General features: G+C 43.7%; 1 protein-coding gene across 1 annotated transcript; it reads left to right on the forward strand.

The window, feature by feature from the left end:
- The first annotated feature begins 9,795 nt into the window (after nt 1-9,795).
- Nucleotides 9,796-27,461, forward strand: hs1bp3 (HCLS1 binding protein 3). The gene is made up of 7 exons (XM_084309470.1): nt 9,796-9,961; nt 13,324-13,489; nt 16,127-16,334; nt 19,384-19,618; nt 21,168-21,286; nt 22,295-22,433; nt 25,423-27,461. Exons 1-7 carry the CDS (start codon nt 9,936-9,938, stop codon nt 25,637-25,639), a joined length of 1,110 nt encoding a protein of 369 aa, XP_084165596.1. The 5' UTR covers nt 9,796-9,935; the 3' UTR covers nt 25,640-27,461.
- Nucleotides 27,462-27,605: the final 144 nt, after the last annotated feature.

Below are 27,605 nucleotides of genomic sequence, written 5' to 3' on the forward strand. Positions count from 1 at the left end.
GACTCTTTCGCAGTTGGTTAAGGTTAGAGTTTGGAATCAGGTCTGGCGTTCTATCGCCCTGCTCTAAGACAAACTCTAACCTTAACCAACTTCGAAAGAGCGCCTAAGCTTAACCAGTCCAAAGAACTTGCCGTCACACGATTGGGCGCACATGTCACATGACCAGAAACGTCAGTGGCCAATCAGATCGCGCAAAAGGACAACTTGCTTGCGGGAAGTATAGACGCGGGGAGGACACTCTCCAGTTCCCGCCCTCTCTTCACCTGCCCACGCTGCAAAAATCAGGATGTCCCAAAACAAAGATAAGACATAGGGGTAAAGTTGAACTGAGGTGCATCAGGACGCCTGTGATGTTTTATAATGTAATACATTATTTACTAGTTTTGCACGCAAATGACTCCTGAGATAAGATAAGATAAGATAATATTATATAATATAGCACCGGAGGTTAGAGACTCTATACGTTCACGCTGCAAGCCTTAGTGCTCAATTCAGATTTATGGCTCAGATCTGGGTTATTTTCTTGTAAACAATAATCAATCAGTAGTTTTTCGGCCAGAAGGTTTTTATTCAGAAGGTTTTCAGCCGGAAGGTTTTTAGCCAGAAGGTTTTCATTCAGAAGGTTTTCAGCCAGAAGGTTTTCAGCCGTTTCGTACCCTGCACTTACTTACACTAAGAGAAGATGGAATATTTTTTTAATCTCAAACCTATACTTCTTCCCAAATAAGTTGTTTTCAAAAACGCTTTAGTCTGGCTTTGCTTGATGTGCACACAGGCAGGCTGTAGAATAAGTGGAACCATAATGAACCCGCTATACCTTGGGAAACCCCTATTGGTAAGAGACCATGTACAAAGATGAGGGTCTTTTAAAACGACCATGTGACTCCCCAGGTCTAAAGACTATATATTTTTTTGTTATGACGGGTCAACTGACCCTTGACCCCGTGCTAATCAGGATCCCGGGATGCACCTTAGAGGTATACAGCCAACAACTCAGTGGAGTCAGTGGACGACCCTCGGCCCCTCCGTGATCCTCTCTCCGGCTCAGAGACGTCACCTTTTGATTTGATTTGATTGATTGATTGATTGATTGAACATTTTACAATACAGTACGGCTCAATACACACAATTGTTAAAGGGGAACTATCTTATAAATGGCCTTTTTGAGTGTTTAGCATTGTTTCCTAGCTATGTGAACTTATATTAATATGATCTATGTCTCAACATTCTCATATTGGCGCATTCTTCCAATTCTCCTCTCACAATATTCACCCTCACTGAACTGAGTCATTTGAAAATGTGATGATTTGTGATGTCAGAGAGACACCGCTGCATGTTAATGTTGAGATACAAGATGAGCTGCACACAGTGGCACCTGCACTCTTGCCACATCAGCTCAAAACGGCTCGAGGTCTTGAGGTAGAAAAATGCTGTTTTTGAGGACTTGATTAGAAATACAAAACAATGAATTAAAAAAATATATATATTACAGAGGTGTTCCATAGACTCACAGGAATTGTGTAAAAGTGCCCAAATAGTGAAAGAAATAGTAAAATAGTTCCCCTTTAAGGGGATGCAGACCAGAGAAAGACTTGCGTCGTGTTTACATCAGGGTCCCCCATTTTCAATTCATCATAACATTTACGACATACACGACATACAGATAGACAGTACTGTTACATCCAGACATTTATGACATACCAGATATACAAATATACAGTACTGTTTATTTAAAGACAGAGTTTCTAAAAGAGAATATATACATTTGAGGGGGAGGAAACTGTACATTGGGGGGGTTGGGTGGGGGGGTCAGTTTATAATTGCAGCCTCCCGTAGGTGCTCTTTTAGAGCGGTTTTGAAGGTGGGTAGGGATAGTCAGATCGTGTTTGTAGCACAAGTCCCGGCAGGAGTGTACAATAGGACAAATAATGGGGGGCGACAGTGGCTCGGGAGGTAGAGCAGTCGTCTGGCAATCCGGAGGTTCCCGGTTCGATTCCCGCTCCTCTCGGGCTACATGTTGATGTGTCCTTGAGCAAGACACTTAACCCCTAATTTCTCCCGATGAGCAGGTTGGCACCTTGCATGGTCGCCTCCGCCATCGGTGTGTGAATGTGTGAGTGAATGTGTGAGTGAATGGGTAAAACGTGAGGAACAAATTGTAAAGCGCTTTGGATAAAAGCCCTATATAAAAAAGCAGCCATAAAGCAGGGCAAAGGGCAACACTAAACACTGACCAATAACCCAAGTGTCACATGACACAATCAAAACTCACATGGTACTATCCAAGGAGGGGTCCGGGAGGGGGGGGTTCGAGCTGGAGCATATGTGTGTAGGGTTTTAGATAATAGGTATTAGGAGTATATCCTGTATAAGACATTGGTACAATTGGTAATTTCGTTGGATATACACTGTATACGGTAAAATATTATTATATTCTGTTTTCTGTTACTGTACTTGCATGTCATTTTAGCCACCTTAATTGTTAGTTTCATTATGCATTGTGTGTTGAGTACTGACTTTTAACAATTTTGTTTTGCAATAATAAAAAAAAAAAAAAACTCACATGGTAAGAAAACCTGGTAAAACAACCGGCACAACAAAATAAGGTGACTAAACAGATAAGTGTGAACCTAACAGTTCACACACAGTCCCACAACAGTGGCATAAGGCAACGAGCGTGTGTGGGACCTCAGGTTGTGTCCACCCGCCCCTTAATGAGTGATTGCCCTCAGCTGTAGTCATCACAGCAACATCAACCGCCTCCGCCCTTCACTCGCTTCCAACAATCGCCGCAATCCTGGTCCACTCCCTCCCTCGTCACTTCCCGCTTGGATTACTGCAACTCCCTCCATAAGCTCCAACTGGTCCGCTGCTGCCCGTATAATAACCAGAACCCCTGTCATCAGTCACATCACCCCCGTCCTACGCCAACTCCACTGGCTGCCCATTAAACACAGCATAGACTACAAGATCCGCCTCCATACATTCAAGGCCATCCACAACCTCGCCCCTCCATACCTGTCCGACCTCCTCCACATCAACATTCCCACCCGGTCCCTCAGGTCTGCCTCCTCCATCAACCTGACCGTCCCCCCACCCCGTCTGTCCACCATGGGGTCAAGAGCCTTCAGCCGCTCTGCCCCCCGCCTCTGGAACTCCCTCCCCTCCCTCCGACATCAGGAATATTGACTCCATCATCCCATTTAAAACCCACCTCAAAACCCACCTGAGTTTAGGCAGGCGTATGTCTGATTTTATTTTAAATTTGATTGTGATTGTAAATGAACTGTTTTTAATTGTTGTACAGCGACCTTGAGTGTCCTGAAAGGCACCTTATAAATCAAATGTATTATTATTATTATTATTATTATTATTATTATTATTATTATTATTATTATTATTATTATTATTATTATTATTATTATTATTATTATTATTATTATTATTATTATTATTATTATTATTATTATTATTATTATTATTATTATTATTATTATTATTATTATTATTATTATTATTATTATTATTATTATTATTATCATCACTGGGCACTCAGAAGACGTTACAGGAAGGAGCGGGCACTCAGAAGACATTACAGGAAGGAGCGGGCACTCAGAAGACCTTACAGGAAGGGGCGGGCACTCAGAAGACATTACAGGAAGGGGCGGGCAGTCAGAAGACCTTACAGGAAGGGGCGGGCACTCAGAAGACCTTACAGGAAGGGGCGGGCGGTACCTGAGAAGGGGAAACAGAAAGGAGGATTACATATATATAATATATGCTCTGATGAAGTGTACAGTATACACATAAGGTGCGATATGCATGAGGTATGTCCGTGTGTCACGTTATATACGGTCCTTTTGGGTGGCAGTCAGACACACTCAGTGATGGAGGTTCCTAGTAGCTGGATGTCTGGCAGCGGTCCCTGCCCACCAGGGATGCAGTGGTCATGGGACGGGGTTGCACGCCGTCCCACCACCTCTTTGAGCAGGAGCACGCGCGTTTGTTACGCTACTTTGCATAACAATAGCTCAGGTTGTCAGGTGTGTTCAAACACTACAGTTGGACCATTCAACACAAAACCTGTGAATGAAATGTTACATTCCAGGCATAGTTTTTATTCCCTACATTGTAAAGCGCTTTGAGTGTCTAGAAAAGCGCTATATAGGGGCACTCCAGTAGCACACCACATAGCGCGCTGAGTCGCGAAGCGGTCGTCCCGGGTTCGTTTCCCAGTCCCGGTGACCATTTGCTGCATGTCTTCACTATCTCTCCTCCCGTTCTCGCTCTCTCCCTCGATCGGTCCTGCGTGGCCAGAAAAAGCTGAAAATGCTATAAATAAAAGTTAAAAAAAAAGTTATTATTATTATTATTATTATTATATCTATATCTGTATATTTCCTACTCTTACTAGTACAGTACAGTCAAATACAGTACAGTAAAATGCATACATATATTATATATATATATATATATATATATATATATATATATATATATATATATATATATATATATATATATATATATATATATATATATATATATATATATATATATATATATATATATACATTATGTCTACTGTCATATAACTAAGGGCTGCAGAGCTTAAGTACTATTACTGTAGGAATGTCTAACAACGTGTCCGACTCTTATCCACCAAATCCTGCACGGACTACAACGTATGACATAATATATAATTTATTAACATGTCTATTTACCATGTATATTCTAGTTATCTTAATATTATTATTACTACTAGTGCTATTGTTTTATTGCACATTCGTATCGGGCATGGCCAACCGCATTTCACTGCATGCCCTGGTATGTATGTGATGAATAAACTCTTGAATCTTGAGAGGTCTGGAGATCATGCCAGTTAGGGTACCTTATTGTGTTTACTGCACCTGGTTTATACTGTTTACTTTTACTCTTACTCATAGTATATATTATGATTCAGTTCATTATATTGTTTACACTGTTTATTTTCCCTCATATTCCTATATTCAGATCAAATTGTATTGCCTATATTTATGTGTTTCTCCTATTACCCTGCCCATACTTCTGTATATTTTCACTGTATATTTTTTACTCTATATTTTATACTATAATGTATAATGCATAACAAACGAAATGTGAATCCCGGTCCGTACTCTATTATTATTATCTTATTCTTAGGCCTATTCTATTCTTAGGCAATTTGTTTTGTTATTCTTATTCGTGACTTTGTTCTGTCTAAATGTCTAAATGTTTACTGTGAGCGATTTGTATAGTGTCAAATTTCCCTCAGGATGATTCAAGTATTTTTTATTTTTTTTTATCTACTTTTTCTCCCATTTTAAATTTTTCTCCCATCCCAATTTCGTATTGTCCAATTCTACCCTCCCCTGTCTCGAACGTTGTCGGCTGCAATGTGGATGAAGCCTTACATCACGTGTCCCCTCCGGTACACGAGGAGGCAGCTGTCGCATCTTTTCACCTGCACAGCGCAATCTCTCAGCGGCGAGGGTCTGCGTGGGAGGGAGGCACACGCCGCCCCCGTCGCTTCCTGATTCTGCTGCGCAGGAGCACCAACCGGCCTGTAGGAGTCGCTGTCCACAACGTCGGATCGCCACCCACCAGCCTCCCACCCCCTAATACTGCCAATTGTATTAGTATGAACGAGCAGCCAAGCTGATAGCAATGCGGAGAGCATGGGCTCGAACCCAGCGTCTCCTGCGTTGGTGGCAAGCGCCTTGCCCACTACACCACCTAGCCGCCCCATGATTCAAGTATTTCTATTCTATTCTATATTACCTGTACCTCCCCTCCCCCATGCTGCTATATGACACCCACATTTCCCCAAAGGGGATCAATAAAGGCATATCTTATCTGGTCTTATCTTGAAACCCGAAGGCCTGCCAGATCCAGGCCGGTACGTGTGGCGAGTGTCTGCCTGGGAGCTGGGATCCATCGTTGTAAATATAGCAAATGCAAGGCAGCTGATTGTAGTAAGAAACCACTGAATGAACAACGATCATCATCCTAATAAAAAACTTTATTTGTATAGCACCTTTCATAATAATAATAATAATAAACTTTATTTGTATACCACCTTTCATACTTCATCAGAGCACATATTTAGCATTTAGCATTTTTTTATTATATATTAGATTAGATTTAGATGATTGGATTATTAGATTATATATTGTAACTATATTTATTGTAGGGCAAATATAACTGAGAGGGGGCATACAGACCCTCATCTCGCACCTCGTTGCCCATATCCACATGTCCAGAGTTAATTATATCCCCCATGCTGCTATGATGCCTGAATTTCCCCCCAGGGGATCAATAAAGGAATATAATATCTTATCTTATACAAGAATTGCAGCTCAAAGTGCTAAATAAAGGTTTTCAATTAAAAGTCAAACCAGCCATCCCCACACCACAGTAACGCCCCCCCCCCCCCCCCCCCCCCCCCCCAGACGCGGAGTGATACTGACTTGTGAAAAGGAATCAGAATCATAGCAGCAGCTATTATGCGCATTATACCATGGCTATGGACCAATCAGATTGCTTGATTTGAGCTACCCATTTTATATGATCCTAAATGATGTGCATACGTCACGTGTCTAAACTGGATCTAAACCAATTCCAGCCTGTGTGGAACCAGCTGCCAGGATCCATCGAGGCCTCAGACTCCCTTGCTGCCTTCAAGGCCATACAGCCTTAAAACCCATTTGTTTTACTCTGCCTTCCACTAGGCCCTGTTTTTTTTGTGTTTTTTTTTGGTCTTTGTTTTTTTTTCTTTTTGTGTTTTATGTTTAATTTTTTTTTATTTTTTTTAATTTACATTTTTTTAATATATATTTTTTGGGGCCCCTCGTCACTAGAGGCCCCAACATTTTTTATTTTTTTTTAACTTTAATTCTTTATTTTTTTGGAGGCCCCTCGTCACTCGAGGCCCCAAATTATTATTATTGTTCTTTTTACTTTTATTTTTATTTTTTTTGGAGGCCCCTCGTCACTAGAGGCCCCAAATATTTGTTTATTTTTTTTTAACTTTTATTTTAATTTTTTTTGGAGGCCCCTTGTCACAAGAGGCCCCAAATTATTATTATAATTTTTTTAACTTTTATTTTTTATTTTTTTGGAGGCCCCTCGTCACTAGAGGCCCCAAATTATTATTATAATTTTTTTAACTTTTATTTTTTATTTTTTTGGAGACCCCTCGTCACAAGAGGCCCCAAATATTTGTTTATTTTTTTTTAACTTTTATTTTAAATTTTTTTGGAGGCCCCTCGTCACTAGTGGCCCCACATTTTATTTTTTATTCTTATTTTGGAGATCGATGTCATACTGTGACACTGAAATGAAAACATATTTCATCAACTAAAATATTTAGTCAACAAAAATATTTCATCAACTAAAATATACAGTACGTCACACCCTGCCGTCTGCAATTGGCTAATCTTGAGTATTTTTTCTCCTCTTCATAAGAGTTTGAGGTTTTCCGTTTGAGGTAAAAACAGCAATAAAAAGTCAAAACATTGCATCTCCACATCCCAGCCCCAGACGCCTGAATACTTTTACCCAACGGATTTCCAGTTCCGCGTTCGCGTTCTGCGCTCTGATTGGCCACTGACGTTTCTGGTAGCGCCAATCGTGTGACGCCTCTTTCTTTCACCGGTTAAGCTTAGGCACTCTTTCGAAGTTGGTTAAGGTTATAGTTTGTGTTAGAGCAGGGCGATAGAACACCAGCCCTGATTCCATACTCTAACCTTAACCAACTTCGAAAGAGTCGCCTAAGAAACGTCAGTGGCCAATCAGATCGCAGAACGCGAACGCGGAACTGGAAATCCGTTGGTAAAAATAATAGACACAGCCCCGACATGAATAAGGCAGATTGGGATCATTATTCATGACAGACAGCAGAGACCCGCCGGTGCTCATAGCGGATATCATCGAGCTCCCCCCTAGTGACTAGGGGGGCGTTATTTCTAAACCTATAGCCGCATTTCTGGCAGAACACGCTCTCTGATTGGCACTGACTGACGCTCTCTGATTGGCCACTGACATGTTTGCCCAATCGCGTGACGAGCTGTGTCTTTGCCCATTTCCACGTCGAACAGCCTGCAAAAACTACCTGGCGTTCTATCGCCCTGCTCTAAGACAAACTCTAACCTTAACCAACTTCGAAAGAGTGCCTAAGCTTAACCAGTGTAGAAACAGTGTATCTTGTAGACCAGGCCCATTGCAAGTTGCTGTACTCTGTTGTCTACTCTAAGCCATCCTATAGCAAAGTGGGCAGGGGTGATCAAAGTCCTTTTAGCTTGGCCTCAGAGCCCACCACTTTTTTTTTTTTTTTTTTTATTGGTCTTTTTCCCCCTCCATTTTCCTCCGATTTTCTCCCATCCCAATGTTAGTCGTATGCCAATTCCCAGTCCCTTCCTGGTCGCTGCGCTTTACCCCCCACAGTCAGATCATTTGGGAGAGTGGGAGGCTACCACGTGCTTCCTCCGACACACGTCCAGCCAATCACCGCTTTCTTTTCACCTGGCAGCGCGGATTCTCATTGAGAGGGCGTAGCGTGTGGGAGGACCACACTATCCCCCTCACGTCCAATCCGCGCTTAGCAGGCGCCGCCGACCGAACTGTAGGAGTCGCTGTTTACAACGACCCGGACCCACCCCGCCAGCTTCTCCCACCCTCTGATACAGCCAATTGTATTAGTGCAGACGGCCAGCCAAGCTGGTGGACAACCCCGGAGCTGTGAGCTGGATTCGAACAGGGCGAACCAAGCTCACAGCTCCGGGGCTGGTGACGAACGCAATCTCCGCTCGACCACTCTAACCGCCCTTGAGCCCACCACTTCTAAATATTCTATATATTTTTTAAAGTGACATATAAAAACACCACTGTGCGTGCGTGCACAGTGTATGTGTGTGTGGAGGGGGGGGCCTCGACAAGAATCTGGCCCAGGGGCCTCTGAAGTCTTAATCTGGCCTTGGCTGTAACTGAACACGCAACACTTTGATGAACATTGTTACTCAGCTGATAGTACCCTTCCTGATGACTTGTCACACAGAACTCGTAAGTCGCTTTGGATAAAAGCGTCAGCTACATAAATGACTAAATGTAAATGTAAATGTAAACATAATGATATCGCTGTATGGTTTGTTTATACTTCAGAAGTATGATATTTAGACTTTGGTCCTCAAAATGAATGGAAGTGAATGAGGAGCCATGCATTTGGTTGCATTTGTACTTTAGTTTTGTACATTGTATATATTTCTATAGTGTTTGGTCTCTTTATTCTTTTGACTTTGTTTTACTGTATGAAGCACAATCGTATAGGGGGCTCATAACCAAGCATTTCAATGTACATGCACCTTATATCTGTGACAAATAAAACAAAACTTGAACTTGAAACTTGACATGGACATCAGTGAATGAATGAATAAATGAATGAATGAATGAATGAATGAATGAATGAATGAATGAATGAATGAATGAAAACTTTATTTAACAGATTGCAGAATGGGGTACAATACAGTATCAATAGACACAATTGTTAAGAGGATGCAGACCAGAGAAAGACGTTTGTCTTGTTTAGGGTCCCCCATTTTCAATTCATAGTGGTCAGTGGTCACTAGTTTACTAGATGACTTTAGATAATACTGTAGAGGTAAAAAAAATTACTTTGACAAGTTCTTTTCACAACTTCCACTAAAGTGAAATATCCCTTTAACGCGTGGGAGGAGATACAGGGCAGATCACGCAGCACTAACGCACAGCAGCAGCCATAACATAATAACAGAGAAGTGGATATTTTCTGCCGTTTATTAATCTCGTGACTTTTCTCCACAACAACCGTACTGTGACTTCAAACAAAGTGTACTTGGGAAAACGAGAGGAACCAGAAACACGTCCCCGTCCTACGTCACACAATGCCCGACGGACTCATAACCAGCAGGTAGGAGAGAGAGAGAGAGAGAGAGAGAGGCTGCAGAGATTTGTTTTTGTTTGTTTAATAAAGTATAATGTCAGGCTGAACGCGGTAGATGTCATCATGAACGCAGTGGATGTCAGGATGAACGGAGTGGATGTCAGGATGAACGCACACGTAGAGAAATGAGAACTTTCAGAACTGTAAATGATTCATTATTATTATCACGATCATGCGAATTGCTTATTATTGCGTGGTTCACATGACAAATTGTTGAAACTATAATTACTTCTCTCATCATCCACCGGCAACAGGCTGTGGATTCCTGAATTAATTCATGGGGAAGAAGACACGATTATTGTAATGATCTACCAACCGAATAGAAAAAATATTGTTGTTTTTCTTGCCAATTATAGAGACTTTGGAGGAACATTTTGCAGCATCTGGCTCGTTGTTATTATTCATAACTTGTTGTCACTTTATTGTACATGATTTGTACTCAATGTTAGTTTTAAAAGTAACAGCCTGTTAATATATAGTAGAAAAGTACACACCTAATTATACACTCTTGCTGCCTAAACGTTGTATAATGCATTCTTCCTTTTTAATTAGTTACTCAGTAAGTACAACAAGACAGACACATACTGATTATTCTCAGGTGTGTCAGTGTGTGAGTGAATGGGTGAATGTGAGGCATACTGTACGTTGTAAAGCGCTTTGGATAAAATAACTATATAACTTCAGTCCGTTTTTACACACACACTTCTGAGGGGGAGGGAGAGAGAGAGAGAGAGAGAGAGAGAGAAGAGAGAAGAGAAGAGAGAGAGAGAGAGATAGAGAGGAGAGAGACGAGAGAGAGAGAGAGAGACAGACGAGGAGACGGAGGAGAGAGAGAGAGCCAGACGGGGAGGAGAGAGAGAGACAGAGAGGAGAGGGAGAGACAAAGATAGAGAGAGACAGAGAGGAGAGACAGAAAGGAGAGAGACAGGAGAAAGAGAGAAAAGAGAAAGAGAGAGGTGAGACAGACAGGGAGGAGAGAGAGACAGGAGACAGAGAGACAGAGAGGAGAGGGAGAGACAAAGAGAGAGACAGACAGAGAGGAGAGACAGAAAGGAGAGTGACAGGAGAAGAGAGAGAGGAGAGACAGACAGGGAGGAGAGAGAGAGACAGGAGACAGAGAGACAGAGAGAGAGAGGGATGAGACACAGATAGAGAGATACAGAGAGGAGAGACAGAAAGGAGAGAGACAGGAGAAAGAGAGAAAAGAGAAAGAGAGAGGTGAGACAGACAGGGGAGGAGAGAGAGGACAGGAGACAGAGAGACAGAGAGGAGAGGGAGAGACAAAGAGAGAGACAGACAGAGAGGAGAGACAGAAAGGAGAGTGACAGGAGAAAGAGAGAGGAGAGACAGACAGGGAGGAGGAGAGAGACAGGAGACAGAGAGACAGAGAGGAGAGGGGAGAGACACAGATAGAGAGATACAGAGAGGAGAGACAGAAAGGAGAGAGACAGGAGAAAGAGAGAAAAGAGAAAGAGAGAGGTGAGACAGACAGGGAGGAGAGAGAGACAGGAGACGGAGAGACAGAGAGGAGAGGGAGAGACAAAGAGAGAGACAGACAGAGAGGAGAGACAGAAAGGGAGAGTGACAGGAGAAAGAGAGACAGAAGAGAGACGAGAGAGAGAGAGTTTGGCAAGCAAATGGATTCATAGTGTTTTATAGTGTGAATGGGTGAATGGGGCATAAGTTGTAAAGCACTTTGGATAAAATCAGTATAAATAATTTTTATTGCCTCTCTCTCTCTCTCTCTCTCTCTCTCTCTCTCTCTCTCTCCCTCTCTCTCGTTGCAATTGTGTGTGTAAACACAGACTGCATATAGCAGCTTTTATCCAAAGCGCTTAAGAATTTTGTTCCTCACATTCACCCGTTCACTCACCCGTTCACTCACCCGTTCACTCACCCGTTCACACACAGACGGCGGAGGCGACCATGCAAGGTGCTCACTTAGGAGGTCAAGTGTCTTGCTCAAGGACACTTTGACACGCTGCCAGGAGGAGGAGCTGGAATCGATGTCTGTGTCTACGTCTTGCTCAAGGACACTTTGACACGCTGCCAGGAGGAGGAGCTGGAATCGATGTCTGTGTCTACTGTCTAATGGGGCAATACAGATACAATTTTCATCATAGAATTTGGCTCCTACACTATACCTACTAGTACTATGCTAATATATAGTATACTACTACCTACTATGCTGCTATGCCTATATTACTACATACTATTCTAATATGTCTATACTACTAACTAGTAGTTAGTAGTTAGACATATTAGCATAGTAGGTACTAGTATAGGCATAGCAGCATAGTAGGTAGTTACTATGCTGCTATGCCTATACTACCTACTATGCTAATATGTCTATACTACTACCTACTACCTACTATGCTAATATGTCTATACTACTACCTACTACCTACTATGCTAATATGTCTATACTACTACCTACTATGTACTATGCTAATATGTCTATACTACTACCTATTATGTACTATGCTAATATGTCTATAATACTATCTACTATGTACAATGCTAATATGCTATACTACTATGCTAATATGTCTATACTACTACCTACTACCTACTATGCTAATATGTCTATACTACTACCTACTATGTACTATGCTAATATGTCTATACTACTACATATTATGTACTATGCTAATATGTCTATAATACTATCTACTATGTACAATGCTAATATGCTATACTACTATCTACTATGTCTATACTACTACCTACTATGCTAATATGTGTCTATACTATTATGCACTCACGACTGTAGCACTCAAGTTCGACACTGTTGCAAACTTGTTGATGAACAATCTTACTGACCCGTCCCTGAGCAGCCAGAGTTGTACCTTTCCCGCTGACTTGTCGTACAGAACCTGTACTCTGTCTCTTTGGATGAAAGTGTCAGCAGTGGTTTTTCATGCAGTCAGGCCACTGAACTTAGAGGCCAGTGTTTCTAGTTGCAGCGGCGTGATAGTTAGATAACATCTCTCTCTCTCTCTCTCTCTCTCTCTCTCTCTCTCTCTCTCTCTCTCTCTCTCTCTCACACACACACACACACACACAGTCACACACACAAAGGGAGCCGATTGGTGGAGCCACCAGAATGCAGGAAATTAATTTGTATTACAAAAAATGTCCTGGTGGGGGACCCCCAGACCCCCCCGCTTAAAAAGTGCCTGACTGGGGCTATATTTCGCACTATATTTCCTGGCCTGACTGAATGATTTCCCCAGTCCGGTCCCCTGGTTAAAAGCCTCCAATACGTATTAGTGCGTGCGCATTTGCATGTTTCAACCATACATTTACATTTATAATTTTATTTATAGGCCTCTACAGAATGAGACGACGGGCCTGGACCTCCAGGTCCCTCTCTACCAGGAGGTCCGCGGGGCCATGATGGCGGGTCACGTGGAGTACCAGATCATCGTCGTCACGCGGCTGGCGGCCTTCAAATCACCGAGACACAAGGCGGCAGACACCGTGCAGCTGGTGGTATGTATAGCTGCGCGTTGAAGGGAACGCCCGCGCCCCTTTATAAGAAATCACATACGCTCTTTTTATTTTATTTTATACATTTTTCTTTTGCCCTTTTTTGAGGGCACTCCATCCACCCCCTCTTCGGGGGACAACTTTATTATTTATTATACATTTATTATACATTCTAACTATGCAAAATACAATAAAAAGTGTAGTAAAGGCGGCCGGGTAGCGCAGCGGACTAAGCGTCTGTCTACCACCGCAGAGACAGTGGGATCGAATCCGGCTGTGGTGCCTCCGGCTTGGTCGGCCGTCCATACTGACACAATTGGCAGTGTTAGCGGGTGGGAAACCCGGCGAGGGTGGGTCCTGGTCGTTGTAAAACAGCGACTCCTACAGTTCGGTCGGGGCGCCTGCACAGCGAGGGAAGGATCTAGGAGAGGTAGAGTGACCCTTCCACACGTTACACTCCCCAGTGAGAGTCCGCGCTGCCAGGTGAAAAGAAGCGGTGGGCTGGCTGCACATGTGTCGGAGGAAGCATGTGATAGTCTCCGCCCTCCCGGACCGACGGTAGGGGGTAGAGTGCGCAACGACCAGGAAGGGGATTGGGAATTGGCATAATGACTAACATTGGGATGGGAGAAAAACGGAAAAAGGAGGGGGAAAAGATAATAATACATATTAAAAAAAAAAAAAAAAGGTGTAGTAAAATAAGAAAAATCATGGAATTGTATTGCCCTCTCGGGGGGGGGGGGGGGACTCAGACTAGACATTGACAAACAAATGACAACTAAGGACAATGAAGGACAACAACGAATACACATGACAAGGGAAAGGGGGGGGGGGGCAGAGAGGGGAGTAAGTAAAGTAGGGGGTGAGGAGGGGGATTGAGAGAAGGGTGGGGTGTAGAGTGGATGGCTCACAGGTCCATCTCGTGTGATTTAGGAGCCTAGATTATCCACAAGCAGAATCACACGCGCTCTTGCTACGCCACCGGGGCGGTTCAGTCAGTGATTGTGGACACGCGCCGACCAATCAGAGAGAGAGGACCTTCCGACGTTACATCACCGATTGGAGGGTTCTTCCCACTCGAAATTCAGAAGAAATAGATTTCCAGTCATGGAACGCCTGGAAAATGTACCCATATCCTGTGGGGGGGGGGGGGGGGGAGGGGGGGAATCTATGTTGTCCTGGTAAATCTTTTATTGCCCCTGATAGACAGCCGATGTAAACCTAGGTGTGTGTTAACCCCTCACTCACTCAGACTATGTAACCTAGGTGTGTGTTAACCCCTCACTCAGTCATTAACCTGAGACAGTTATCAGTCACCTGTCATTAACCTGAGACAGGTATAAGTACCTCAGGTGACTTGACAGGTGTAAGTATCTCCTACAGGTCTGTCTAACTAGGGATGATAGAATATTCAAATTTTCGAATAGTCGATGCCTCTACACATTCGATTTTCATGTCAGAGTCGATTTTCTTTTTTATATATACATTCTTATTTTTTTTAAATGTTTTAATTTTATAAAATACTTTTTTATTTTTTTTATTGAAGCAAACCATTCTTATTTAATTCCTTTTTATATTTAGAGGCAGCCTAATTTCCATAGCCTAATTGATCTAAAAGATGCACATGCTACTATTTATGTTTGGTTATTAAAACCGGTTGATAGGCCCAATGCAATGCTGTTGTTATTATAGGCTACGATGGTGAACGGTGTCATTTTGATTTATTGTCGGTCAGCTGAACCGATCAACGTTCTGAAGGATTACCTGAAGTGCCTATATATGTGCAATACCCTTTGATTTTAAGGATCCTTTCTATTAAAAAGAATAACTGAATTGAACTGAAACTGAACCTTTTAACTGAATTTAAACTGAAACAGAAAATAACTATATATTTTTAATATAAAAAAAATAAAACCTAACCTGGCCTTCGTCTCATACAGGTCGTTCTAACCTGCAACGCACTGCTCGCTGGCCTCCCGTCCACTGCCACTAAGACTCTTCAACTCATTCAGAACGCAGCGGCCCGCCTGATCTCAAACCTACCGAAGTCGGCCCATGTCACCCCACTTCTCAGGGACCTGCACTGGCTCCCCATTGCTGCACGAATCCGCTACAAGGCCCTCGACCTGGCATACCGTGCGGCGAAGGGAACCGCTCCCGCCTACCTCCGGTCAATGGTCTCTAACTACACACCCTCAAGACCCCTACTGACTCTGCATCTTCTGGCCGTCTCAGACCCACTTCTATCCGAGCTCCGGGAGGGTCATCAAGGAGAAGCTGCCTATTCTCGGTCCTTGCCCCACAATGGTGGAACGAACTGCCCACCCCAGTTAGGACAGCCGAAACACGTCCAATCTTTCGCCTTCGACTAAAGACGCACTTCTTCAACCACTATCTGAAATGAAAGAAAAATATAAAAAACTCCAACCCTAACTAACCTTACTGTCATGCACTTGTTCTAATAAACTAACCTACACTGTAGCACTCAACACTTTGCTGAACATTGTTACTCAGCTGATAGAGTTGTGCCCTTCCTGATGACTTGTCGTACAGAACTTGTGAGTCGCTTTGGATAAAAGCGTTTCAGCTAAATGACTAAATGTCAAATGTAAAATGTAACCTGGCGTTCGTCTCCTACAGGTCTCGAAGACGTACAGCGAAGTGGACGAGTTCTACTCCAGACTGGCGGCTCGCTACCCGAAGACCTCCTTACCGGCCATGCCGCGCAAGGCCATCTTCGTGGGAGAGTCGGACCTCCGCGAGCGCCGGGCGGTCTTCGACGAGCTCGTCAAGTCCATCGCCAGGAACCCCGCGCTCGCCGCCTGTCCCGAGGTCCTGGAGTTCTTAGGTAATCAAATCAAATCAAATCAAATTTATTTATAGGGCCCGACAACACACGTTAATGTCCCCATGGGCCGTACAGATCTTCTTTAAACAAGTCAAGAAGAAAACATAACAATAAGTCAAGAACAGAACAAGAACACCATAAGGTGCAAACATTTTTAGATGGATGCAAATAAATGAAAGAATGCAAGCACTCCCAGACATACCCCACGCGAAGGTAAGGAAAAACTCACTAAAACCTAACAATAGGGAAAAAAGCTCCACAGGCAGTGTGGAGGAGAGAAACCTTAGAAGGGCCGTTCAAGGGGGGATCTCCCTTCTTAGATGTTGGTGATAGTAGTGTTGCAGACGGACAGTTGGTAAGCATGCACTCATGTGTGTAGTGGAACACAGATGAGTGCATGCAATAGCAACTGTACATTTTGAAAAATTAAAGATAGAGCTAATAGCGATAGCAACTGAACATTTTGAAAGATTAAAGATAGAGCTGATAGCAATCTATTTGAGGCACAGGGGCGGCGCAAAGAGGGTCACGTCCTCCCCGTCTTAGTCAAGGGACATTTAACACTCCGGTCGTTGCTCAGGGACAGCCGGAGACAGGGAGATAGGGGATACTGCGATACACTGTGCGCCTCTTTAGTCGCCTCTTACTGACGCTGGCGGTGGACAGGAGGGTGGAGGACAGGAGGGTGGAGGACAGGAGGGTGGTGGACAGGAGGGTGGTGGACAGGAGGGTGGTGGACAGGAGGGTGGAGGACAGGAGGGTGGAGGACAGGAGGGTGGAGGACAGGAGGGTGGTGGACAGGAGGGAGGAGGACAGGAGGGAGGAGAACAGGAGGGTGGTGGACAGGAGGGTGGTGGACAGGAGGGTGGAGGACAGGAGGGTGGAGGACAGGAGGGTGGTGGACAGGAGGGTGGAGGACAGGAGGGTGGAGGACAGGAGGGTGGAGGACAGGAGGGTGGTGGACAGGAGGGAGGAGGACAGGAGGGAGGAGAACAGGAGGGTGGTGGACAGGAGGGTGGTGGACAGGAGGGTGGAGGACAGGAGGGTGGAGGACAGGAGGGTGGTGGACAGGAGGGTGGAGGACAGGAGGGCGGTGGACAGGAGGGTGGAGGACAGGAGGATGGAGGACAGGAGGGAGGAGGACAGGAGGGTGGAGGACAGGAGGGTGGTGGACAGGAGGGCGGTGGACAGGAGGGTGGAGGACAGGAGGATGGAGGACAGGAGGGAGGAGGACAGGAGGGTGGAGGACAGGAGGGTGGTGGACAGGAGGGTGGAGGACAGGAGGGTGGTGGACAGGAGGGTGGAGGACAGGAGGGTGGTGGACAGGAGGGTGGAGGACAGGAGGGTGGAGGACAGGAGGCTGGTGGACAGGAGGGTGGAGGACAGGAGGGTGGAGGACAGGAGGGTGGTGGACAGGAGGGTGGAGGACAGGAGGGTGGAGGACAGGAGGGTGGTGGACAGGAGGGTGGAGGACAGGAGGGTGGAGGACAGGAGGGTGGAGGACAGGAGGGTGGAGGACAGGAGGGTGGAGGACAGGAGGGAGGAGGACAGGAGGGTGGAGGACAGGAGGGTGGTGGACAGGAGGGTGGAGGACAGGAGGGTGGAGGACAGGAGGGTGGAGGAGGACAGGAGGGTGGAGGACAGGAGGGTGGAGGACAGGAGGGTGGAGGACAGGAGGGTGGAGGACAGGAGGGTGGTGGATTATATCATATGTTACAATAAATATAGGCAATAAAGAATTTGAATCTGAATGTATACTATGAGTATATATACTGCACTGGTAAACATCCTGGACTGACAGGATGTATACTATAACCAGGGGTGTAAAGTACTTGAGTAATTGTACTTTGTTATAATACTTAAGTACTGTTTTTGGGGATTTGTACTTTACTCGGGTATTATTTGGTTTGTATACTTGTACTTTTACATTTCAGAGAAAAAAAGCATACATTTTACTCCTTACATTTAAAACGCAGACCTACAAAGTACAAAGTACAAATCTCGCAGGTCCAACTATTTTAATCAGTATATTTGTTTCTCCGGCCGAACTAACGTTAACGTTATTAATCCTGCGGCCTGCACTTTATTTAAAAACAGCCAATCAAATCCCCATCAATGGAAAATGAACCCGCCCATACCCACATGCTGATTGGTCCTTGTGCAAGAAAGTGGGGATCTTTGATTAACTATCAGAAGAATAGACAATCAGAAAAAAGTTTTAACTTTTACTTTTTAGTAGGGGTGGGCAATATGACGATATTAAATAAATATCGGGTACAGTTCATTAACGATACACTTTTTAAACATATCGTGGACATCGTGATGTTTCGCACAAAACCTCACGTCAGTTTCTAAGCCGCCGCCGCGGCTGAGATGAGACTTACTTTAGCGCAGCACTTTCCTCTCTCCCTCACACAGACACACATGCCTCGTCCAATTTACGTCACATACACACACGCACACACATCCAGAGCCAGAGAGGCGGTAACTAAGTTAGCCGCTAACTAAGCTAAGCTAACTAACGTTAGCCGCTAACTAAACTAACTAAACTAACACTGTGGTTTGAAATAAAACGATTGAAATAAAACGATTAACCCTGGAAACGCTCACAGGGGAGTGATCCACGACACCAGTTCCTTTAGTGGGGGGGGGGGGGGTATATTGACGAGGCGTGACAACAGAGGCTTATATAATCATCATATTGGCGTGACTGTATCCATTAAAGGGTTAAATCAAGCATTTTTAAGTGCTTTAGAGAGGAAATGTCAAAATATCGCAATATATATCGTGTATCGTGATAGAGCAAAAAAATATCGTGATATCATTTAGAGAGGCCATATCGCCCCCACCCCTACTTTGTAGTACTTAAGTACATTTAAAAGTAGAAACTTTTTTACTTTTACTCAAGTGTGTTTTTAAGCCAGATACTCTGACTTTTACTTGAGTCAGATTTTGAGACGGTACCCATACTTTCACTTAAGTATCATTTCTGGGTACTTTTTACACCCTTGACTATAAGTATATTATACTGCACTGGTAAACCTGACAGGAGCCAAGTACACGGAGGCGGACGTGAAGACCAGGCGGGTCGTCCTCGGGGAGGAGCCAGGCGAGGAGGAGGAGGAGGAGGCGGAGGACTTCTTCCAGGAGGACGCCGCTGCACCACCCGCACCCAGGACAGTCCCGCTCCTTCACCCCCACCGCCACGACGCGGGAGACGGGGACGGGGGGGAGGAAGACGACGAGGGTGAAGAGACCTTCCTCGGACCTCTGGGGAACACCAAGTGAGTGACGGCGGAGCCGGTGGCCGTTATGTATTAAATGTTTTTATTACGGGGGTGCGGCTGGGTAGCGCAGTGGACTAAGCACTCGTCGCCTACCACCGCAGAGACTCTGGGATCAAATCCAGCTGTCAGCGGTACCTCCGGCTTGGTCAGTCGTCCCTACTAACACAATTGGCAGTGTTAGCGGGTGGGGAGCCGGTGGGGGTGTGTGTGTCCTGGTCGTTGTAAACTGCGGTTCCTATACTGGTCGGTCGGGGCGCCTGTTCAGCAGGGAGGGGATCTGGGGGGAGATAGTGTGATCCTCCCACACGTTACGTTCCCCCAGTGAGAGTCCTCGCTGTCAGGTGAAAAGAAGCGGCTGGCTGACTCCACATGTATCGGAGGAGGCATGTGGTAGTTCTACACCCTCCCTAGGCTGACAGTGGGGCAATGCGCGCAACGACCAGGAAGGGAATTGGCATAACGACTAAATTAGGATGGAAGCAAAAAATACAGAAAAAGTTAAAAAAATTTATATATATGTTTTGATTTTATTTGAATAGGGACAGTGCACATTATTCAACAATAATGAGACAGAGTACCATCACAGTAAATATGCCAGTGTTAGCTGGGTGGCTAGTTTTCAACTGCAGTCTAGACGCCCTGTCTTAACAGCTCCCCCACCAGGCACGTTGTGCACACATAGAGCCCAAAGGGTGCTCGAGCACCTGCCCTTTTGTGCCCCATAAAAAAAGTGCCCTTTTTATGCCAAGTTTTTTATTAAAGTTTTTGCTTGCAGATCCACTTTACACCAAAAACGAAATACTGTATATGTACAAATATGTTCGGTTTGTACAATTATGCTAATAACCAATAATAAACAATACAGTCAACTCATGAAGTCAAAACAATTTGAAGCACTCATCACTTCCCAGTGCAATACCGGCTTCCAACACATGTGTGGCGCTGTGGCGCATACAGTTGAATAATAATAATAATAATAATAATAATAACTTCATTTTATATAGCGCCTTTCAGAAGACCCAAGGTCGCTTTACATAGGGGGGGGGGGGGGGGGGGAGATGACAAATTAACAATGCTGGTGTTACACTCACCGAGGGACACGAAGAAGTCAAGTCCGATGGGATTTGGGAATCTCAAATACAAACCGGGATTGGAATAAAAAATGCATTTATATTAAACAATACTTCTTTGGGTCTGTAGGGTAAGCACTTATTTCCTCCCCCCTGAACATTTATGGAGATGTATGGGCCTTAAGTCAGTGATAAAAGTGTCTTTCAAGGATAAGTGAGCTCCTGCACTGATTATTATAGTTCAATATTCAATATTTGATCACCAAAAGCCCCCCCCCGCCCCCAAAAAGGGCCCCCAAAAATTGGGCTCTCACTTCGCACGCGCACAGGCCCAGTGACAGACAGACAGACACTTTCAGACATTTACTGTCTCCTACGTAGAACCGTAGGAATGGATAGAACGGTCTGGAAAAAGAAGCCCTCTCACCACGGCCCTCTATGCCTAAACACTGCCCCCCCATCCTCCCTCCCACTAGGACCAATCAGAAGAAGGCCAAGGCTCCTCCACCAGCTAAACCGCTGAAGAAGGCTTCTCTGTTCGGAGACGACGACCCCTCGGATACAGACCTGTTGTTCCGATGTTCATCCAAAGACGGTGAGTGAGACGACACGGCTAAACGTTCCGCTTCACTTACAGGAACACGTCAACATTTTGGGAAATTGGCTTACCGTCTTCTCCAGAGAGAGACAAGAAGATATTAGATACCAGTCTCCTCTCTGTGCGTTGAGTAAAAAGCTATCTGGCTGCACGTTATATGCCTAGCTTAGCACAATGAATGGAAGTGGACATGACCGGGTAGCTTTCGGAAGAGGTGTTAGATGGACAATGGCCGCTAGGCCAACCGGTCATGTCCGCTGTTATATAAATTTACGTAAAATATAAATGTACGTAAGAAAAGTTAAAGAATGTACTATATCTACTTATTACATGGCGTTTTCACATTCGCCGAAATGCTTGCTTGTGATTGGTCAACAGCCCCCCGACTGCGGTCATTATTTTTCAATAATGACCGCAGATTTTTCAATAATGACCGCAGAGCGCAGCTGTTCGCAATCAAGCCCACTGACACACTGTTTCAGTGCAATTAGACACTGCCGTGCCGGCGATGACAGGGGGCGGAGCGACGAGCGGAGCCAGAACACAGCGGAGCCAGAACACAGAGGCTGCCCGCGATAATAATAATCACTTTATTTGGGCTGACAGAGCCACAGAACAACTGCGATTTGTCAAATGAATTAGGTATATTGTTAGTAAGTTAGCCATGTAATAAGCGGGATAATGTATAGCCTACTCGGTCATTGTCGCAAAATAATTGACCTTCACTACGTTTAAAACACCTCGGCGCGGCGCCTCGGTATTTTAAACTACGTGTCGGTCAATTATTTTGCGACAATGACCTCGTAGGCCATACATTATCCCTTACTTATTTGTAATACATACACGTGTTACTTGTTCCACACAATACGTCAATACATTACTTATGGCTATAACATAATGTACATTATGTACCTTTTCCCCCTGTGGTCGTAGTACTTTGTTTACATATTTTAAGCAGGATGGGGACCGTTATATAATAGGTGCTGGTGACTCTCTGTTGACCAGGTGATGTGAGGTTGTTCGAGGACCCTGACCTGGGCGGTACCGTGATGCTGGGAGACCATCTTCTGCTTCCTGCTGGGCACCCAGGGGCCCGGGGCTCCTGTGGCTTGGCACCGGACGAGGACACAGAGGAACTCTTCAGGTGCAGTCAGGGTGCTTCTCATAGACACTACTGACCTCTAGGGAACCAGTGAGCAGACCTCTAGTGAACTACAGACCTCTAGTGAACTACAGACCTCTAGTGAACTACAGACCTCTAGTGAACTACTGACCTCTAGGGAACCAGCGAGCAGACCTCTAGTGAACTACAGACCTCTAGTGAACTACGGACCTCTAGTGAACTACAGGCCTCTAGTGAACTACAGACCTCTAGTGAACTACAGACCTCTAGTAAACCAGTGAGCAGACCTCTAGTGAACTAGACCTCTAGTGAACTACAGACCTCTAGTGAACTACAGACCTCTAGTGAACTACAGACCTCTAGTGAACTACAGACCTCTAGTGAACTATGGACCTCTAGTGAACCAGTGAGCAGACCTCTAGTGAACTACAGACCTCTAGTGAACTACAGACCTCTAGTGAACTACAGACCTCTAGTGAACCAGTGAGCAGACCTCTAGTGAACTAGACCTCTAGTGAACTATGGACCTCTAGTGAACTACAGACCTCTAGTGAACCAGTGAGCAGACCTCTAGTGAACTAGACCTCTAGTGAACTACAGACCTCTAGTGAACTACAGACCTCTAGTGAACTACAGACCTCTAGTGAACTACAGACCTCTAGTGAACTACAGACCTCTAGTGAACTAGTGAATAGACCTCTAGTGAACTACAGACCTCTAGTGAACCAGTGAGCAGACCTCTAGTGAACTAGACCTCTAGTGAACTACTGACCTCTAGTGAACTAGACCTCTAGTGAACTACAGACCTCTAGTGAACTACAGACCTCTAGTGAACTACAGACCTCTAGTGAACTACAGACCTCTAGTGAACTATGGACCTCTAGTGAACTACAGACCTCTAGTGAACTACAGACCTCTAGTGAACTACAGACCTCTAGTGAACCAGTGAGCAGACCTCTAGTGAACTAGACCTCTAGTGAACTATGGACCTCTAGTGAACTACAGACCTCTAGTGAACTACAGACCTCTAGTGAACTATGGACCTCTAGTGAACTACAGACCTCTAGTGAACTACAGACCTCTAGTGAACTACAGACCTCTAGTGAACTATGGACCTCTAGTGAACTACAGACCTCTAGTGAACTAGACCTCTAGTGAACTATGGACCTCTAGTGAACTACAGACCTCTAGTGAACTACAGACCTCTAGTGAACTAGTGAATAGACCTCTAGTGAACTACAGACCTCTAGTGAACTACAGACCTCTAGTGAACTAGTGAATAGACCTCTAGTGAACTACAGACCTCTAGTGAACTAGTGAATAGACCTCTAGTGAACTACAGACCTCTAGTAAACTACAGACCTCTAGTGAACTACAGACCTCTAGTGAACTAGTGAATATACCTCTAGTGAACTACAGACCTCTAGTGAACTACAGACCTCTAGTGAACTACAGACCTCTAGTGAACTACAGACCTCTAGTGAACTACAGACCTCTAGTGAACTACAGACCTCTAGTGAACTACAGACCTCTAGTGAACTACAGACCTCTAGTGAACTACAGACCTCTAGTGAACTATGGACCTCTAGTGAACTACAGACCTCTAGTGAACTACAGACCTCTAGTAAACCAGTGAGCAGACCTCTAGTGAACTAGACCTCTAGTGAACTAGACCTCTAGTGAACTACAGACCTCTAGTGAACTAGTGAATATACCTCTAGTGAACTACAGACCTCTAGTGAACTAGACCTCTAGTGAACTACAGACCTCTAGTGAACTACAGACCTCTAGTGAACTACAGACCTCTAGTGAACTAGTGAATATACCTCTAGTGAACTACAGACCTCTAGTGAACTACAGACCTCTAGTGAACTAGTGAATATACCTCTAGTAAACTACAGACCTCTAGTGAACTACAGACCTCTAGTGAACTACAGACCTCTAGTGAACTACAGACCTCTAGTGAACTACAGACCTCTAGTGAACTAGACCTCTAGTGAACTACAGACCTCTAGTGAACTAGTGAATAGACCTCTAGTGAACTAGACCTCTAGTGCAGTGGTTCCCAAAGTCGGGGTCGCGACCCAAAGGTGGGCCGCGAGCAGCCACGGATGGGCCGCGAGATGATAAAAAAAAAAAAAAAAAAAAAAAAAATCTTTTATTTTATTTTTTTATTTTTTATTTTTTTATTTTTTATTTTTTTATTTTTTATTTTTTTTGTCAGGCCACTGAACTTAGAAGCAGGCCAGGACAGTGTTTCTAGTTGTATTCTAAAATTCTATTCTATTGTATTCTAAAATGTGACTATATGGTTTTATATTAACTTAATAAATAAACAAAAACGAAAAATCTACTTATTTCAACGAACATTTCAAACTAAATAACAGATTATGCACATAAAACGCTGAAAACAACCGAAGCAACAATAGTATTTTAATGAGGCTATTATTATTATCATTATTATTTTGCAACAAGTTAGCCCTCTCATAAATAGCACATATAAATGAATAACTAACTTGAACTAACTTAATAGGATTGAAGTGATATTTGGCTTAAAAAATCGGTCGCCTGGTAAAAAAAAAAAAGAAAAAAAGCCAGACGATGTGCATTGGGCCGCGGCTCTCTGACGCCTTATTTTCTGGGCCCCGGCCTGAAAAGTTTGGGAACCCCTGCTCTAGTGAACTACAGACCTCTAGTGAACTAGTGAATATACCTCTAGTGAACTACAGACCTCTAGTGAACTAGTGAATATACCTCTAGTAAACTACAGACCTCTAGTGAACTAGTGAATAGACCTCTACCGAACCGTGGTTTTTGTGTACCGTTACACCCCTAGTAGGTAGGTACAGAAAAAGCATTTCATGGAAAAGTATTCTGTATTTTACTACTATGACAACTAATAAAACAAACTTGAAACTTGAACTCGAGGTATAAACAGAGTACAGGAAACGGAGTTCAAAGTTCTAAAACAACAAATGCTTTAATTGACCTCGTCGTTGACCTTTTGTAGGGTAGAAGACGACCTCGACAAACTCCTGCGGGTGACGAAGCGCACAAAGCCCAAACCGCTGCCGAAGCCGAAGCCCCGCCCGGCGGTGGAGAACCGGCCGAGTCCGGCGCTGGAGAACCGGCCGAGTCAGGCGGTGGAGAACCGGCTGCGGGACCAGACGGACATCCTCCGGTACATCCAGCAGAACGAGTCCAATGACCACGAGGACCTTTTCTAAATCCACCGCCATGTGGGATCAACTGTGAAAAGTGACCCGTTTTATCACCTCATAGGCTGCGTTCAAACTGCACATAAAATGGTAAATAAATGGTAAATGGTAGGGATGTTCGATATTGGCTTTTTTTTTTTTAACCGATATCCGATATTCCGATATTGTCCAACTCTTGATTTCCGATACCGATATCAACCGATACCGATATATGCAGGGTGCCTCCCTCCCCCCAAAAGCGGAATAATTTCAGGTAATTAACATTACATATCTCTTGTCGTGGAATTAGCACAACATTATGCATACTTTTGACAATAAATAAAATAAGAATTTGTTCTTACTTGCTTGCCTGGGTAAGTACAGGTTAAATAAATGTAAACCGAATACCGATAATTTCCGATATTACATTTTAATGCCAATATCGGCAGTTCCCACTTTGATTTGATCTTTTATTTATCTTTATAACATTTTCAACCATAAACACACACATTTGCAATAACAAAAAAATAACAAAACCTAAATAAAATAAAATACAAATAAAATTAAATATATCTTCCTAGACATGGAAGCAATAATCAGCATAACTCAAGACAAATGGTTTTGTTCGAGAAGGGACAGAAAGAAGCAAAGCTTATCTGGTCCTGCCCCTTCCTTACAATATCATATTAATATATGTAATAAATTATCTATCAATATCAAAAATAATATACCTATCCACTACAGCAAAAGATAAATAAATAATTACAAAAATACTAGTTCATGTTATTTCCAAGCTCCTCTAACTTGTACTTGTCCAATAATTCCTGTTTATATCTGCATTTAAACATTTCAATAGTATTACTTGTTTTTATCGCTACATCAAGGCCATTCCAAATGGATACCCCACAAAACGGAGACGCACTTGCTTTTGAGAGACAATAGGTTGTTTTAAATTCTGGAAAACACCGGAATCCGATATTGGCCAAACAAAAAGAAAATCTGATCTGAGCAATAAATCAGAATTGAGCACTAAGGCAGTGTGAACGCAGCCATATTTATGGATCCGTCAGCATTGAAGGGACTTATACATTCCGATGGCATGATCCGACCTCAGTAAGCCTGGTAAAGCCAGAGACATTATTGCCTCATTTGTTCGACAAGAACCGTTCGGTTTATCTTCTGGGTGGCAAGAACATGAACCTTTGTAGCAATATAATATAGAATAGAATAGAAGTACTTTATTGATCCAGAGGGAAATTCAGCGTCACAGATCGCTCACAATGAACATTCAGTTAGTCAAAAGTAAAAAATAAGAATAGGAATAAAAATAAAATTTTAAATACAGTCCGAGATATACATTCTAAATTATGTATATACATTCTAGAATTCAGAAAATATACAGTCCGACAATATACAGTAAAATGTAAATGTCCAAGAAGGTATGTATAGTAAAATGTAATGAACAGGAAGATATACAGGGATTTCCTCTGTGCTCAGTGAGGCACCGTGAGGTGTTGTACAGTCTGATGGCTGTCGGTGAACTTTAGTTTACAAAATGTCCTCGTCGGTGAAGTCTGGGCTTTGAGATGCATCCAACTGGAAAGCACATCAGAAATACATTTCAATCCCCCCCTGTCACAATATGACATTTAACATACTTGTAATGGTTTTAAAAATGTTGATTAATTGCATTTCATATGTAAAATACAATATTTTAACCACATTTATGAATGGCAATTAATCATTCAAAATGCATAAAACAATTATTTATCAACATGAGTCATATTAGCATCCCTTGCTAAAATCCTGTGTATTTACAGTGCATTCTATGTATTGTCCATTAATACACGCTGTGCCTGCCAAATAAACAAATACATGAAATGAAAATGAATATTGTTCTGTTGTTGTGAGGATGACGTGAGAATCTGAATTTACCAACCTGTCGCATCTTGAGAGCTCTGCCACACCAACCCCCCAGGGCACCCCACCATGTGAC

Source organism: Notolepis coatsorum (genome assembly GCF_963971535.1).
Source record: "Notolepis coatsorum genome assembly, chromosome: 3".
Taxonomy (NCBI): Eukaryota; Metazoa; Chordata; class Actinopteri; order Aulopiformes; family Paralepididae; genus Notolepis; species Notolepis coatsorum.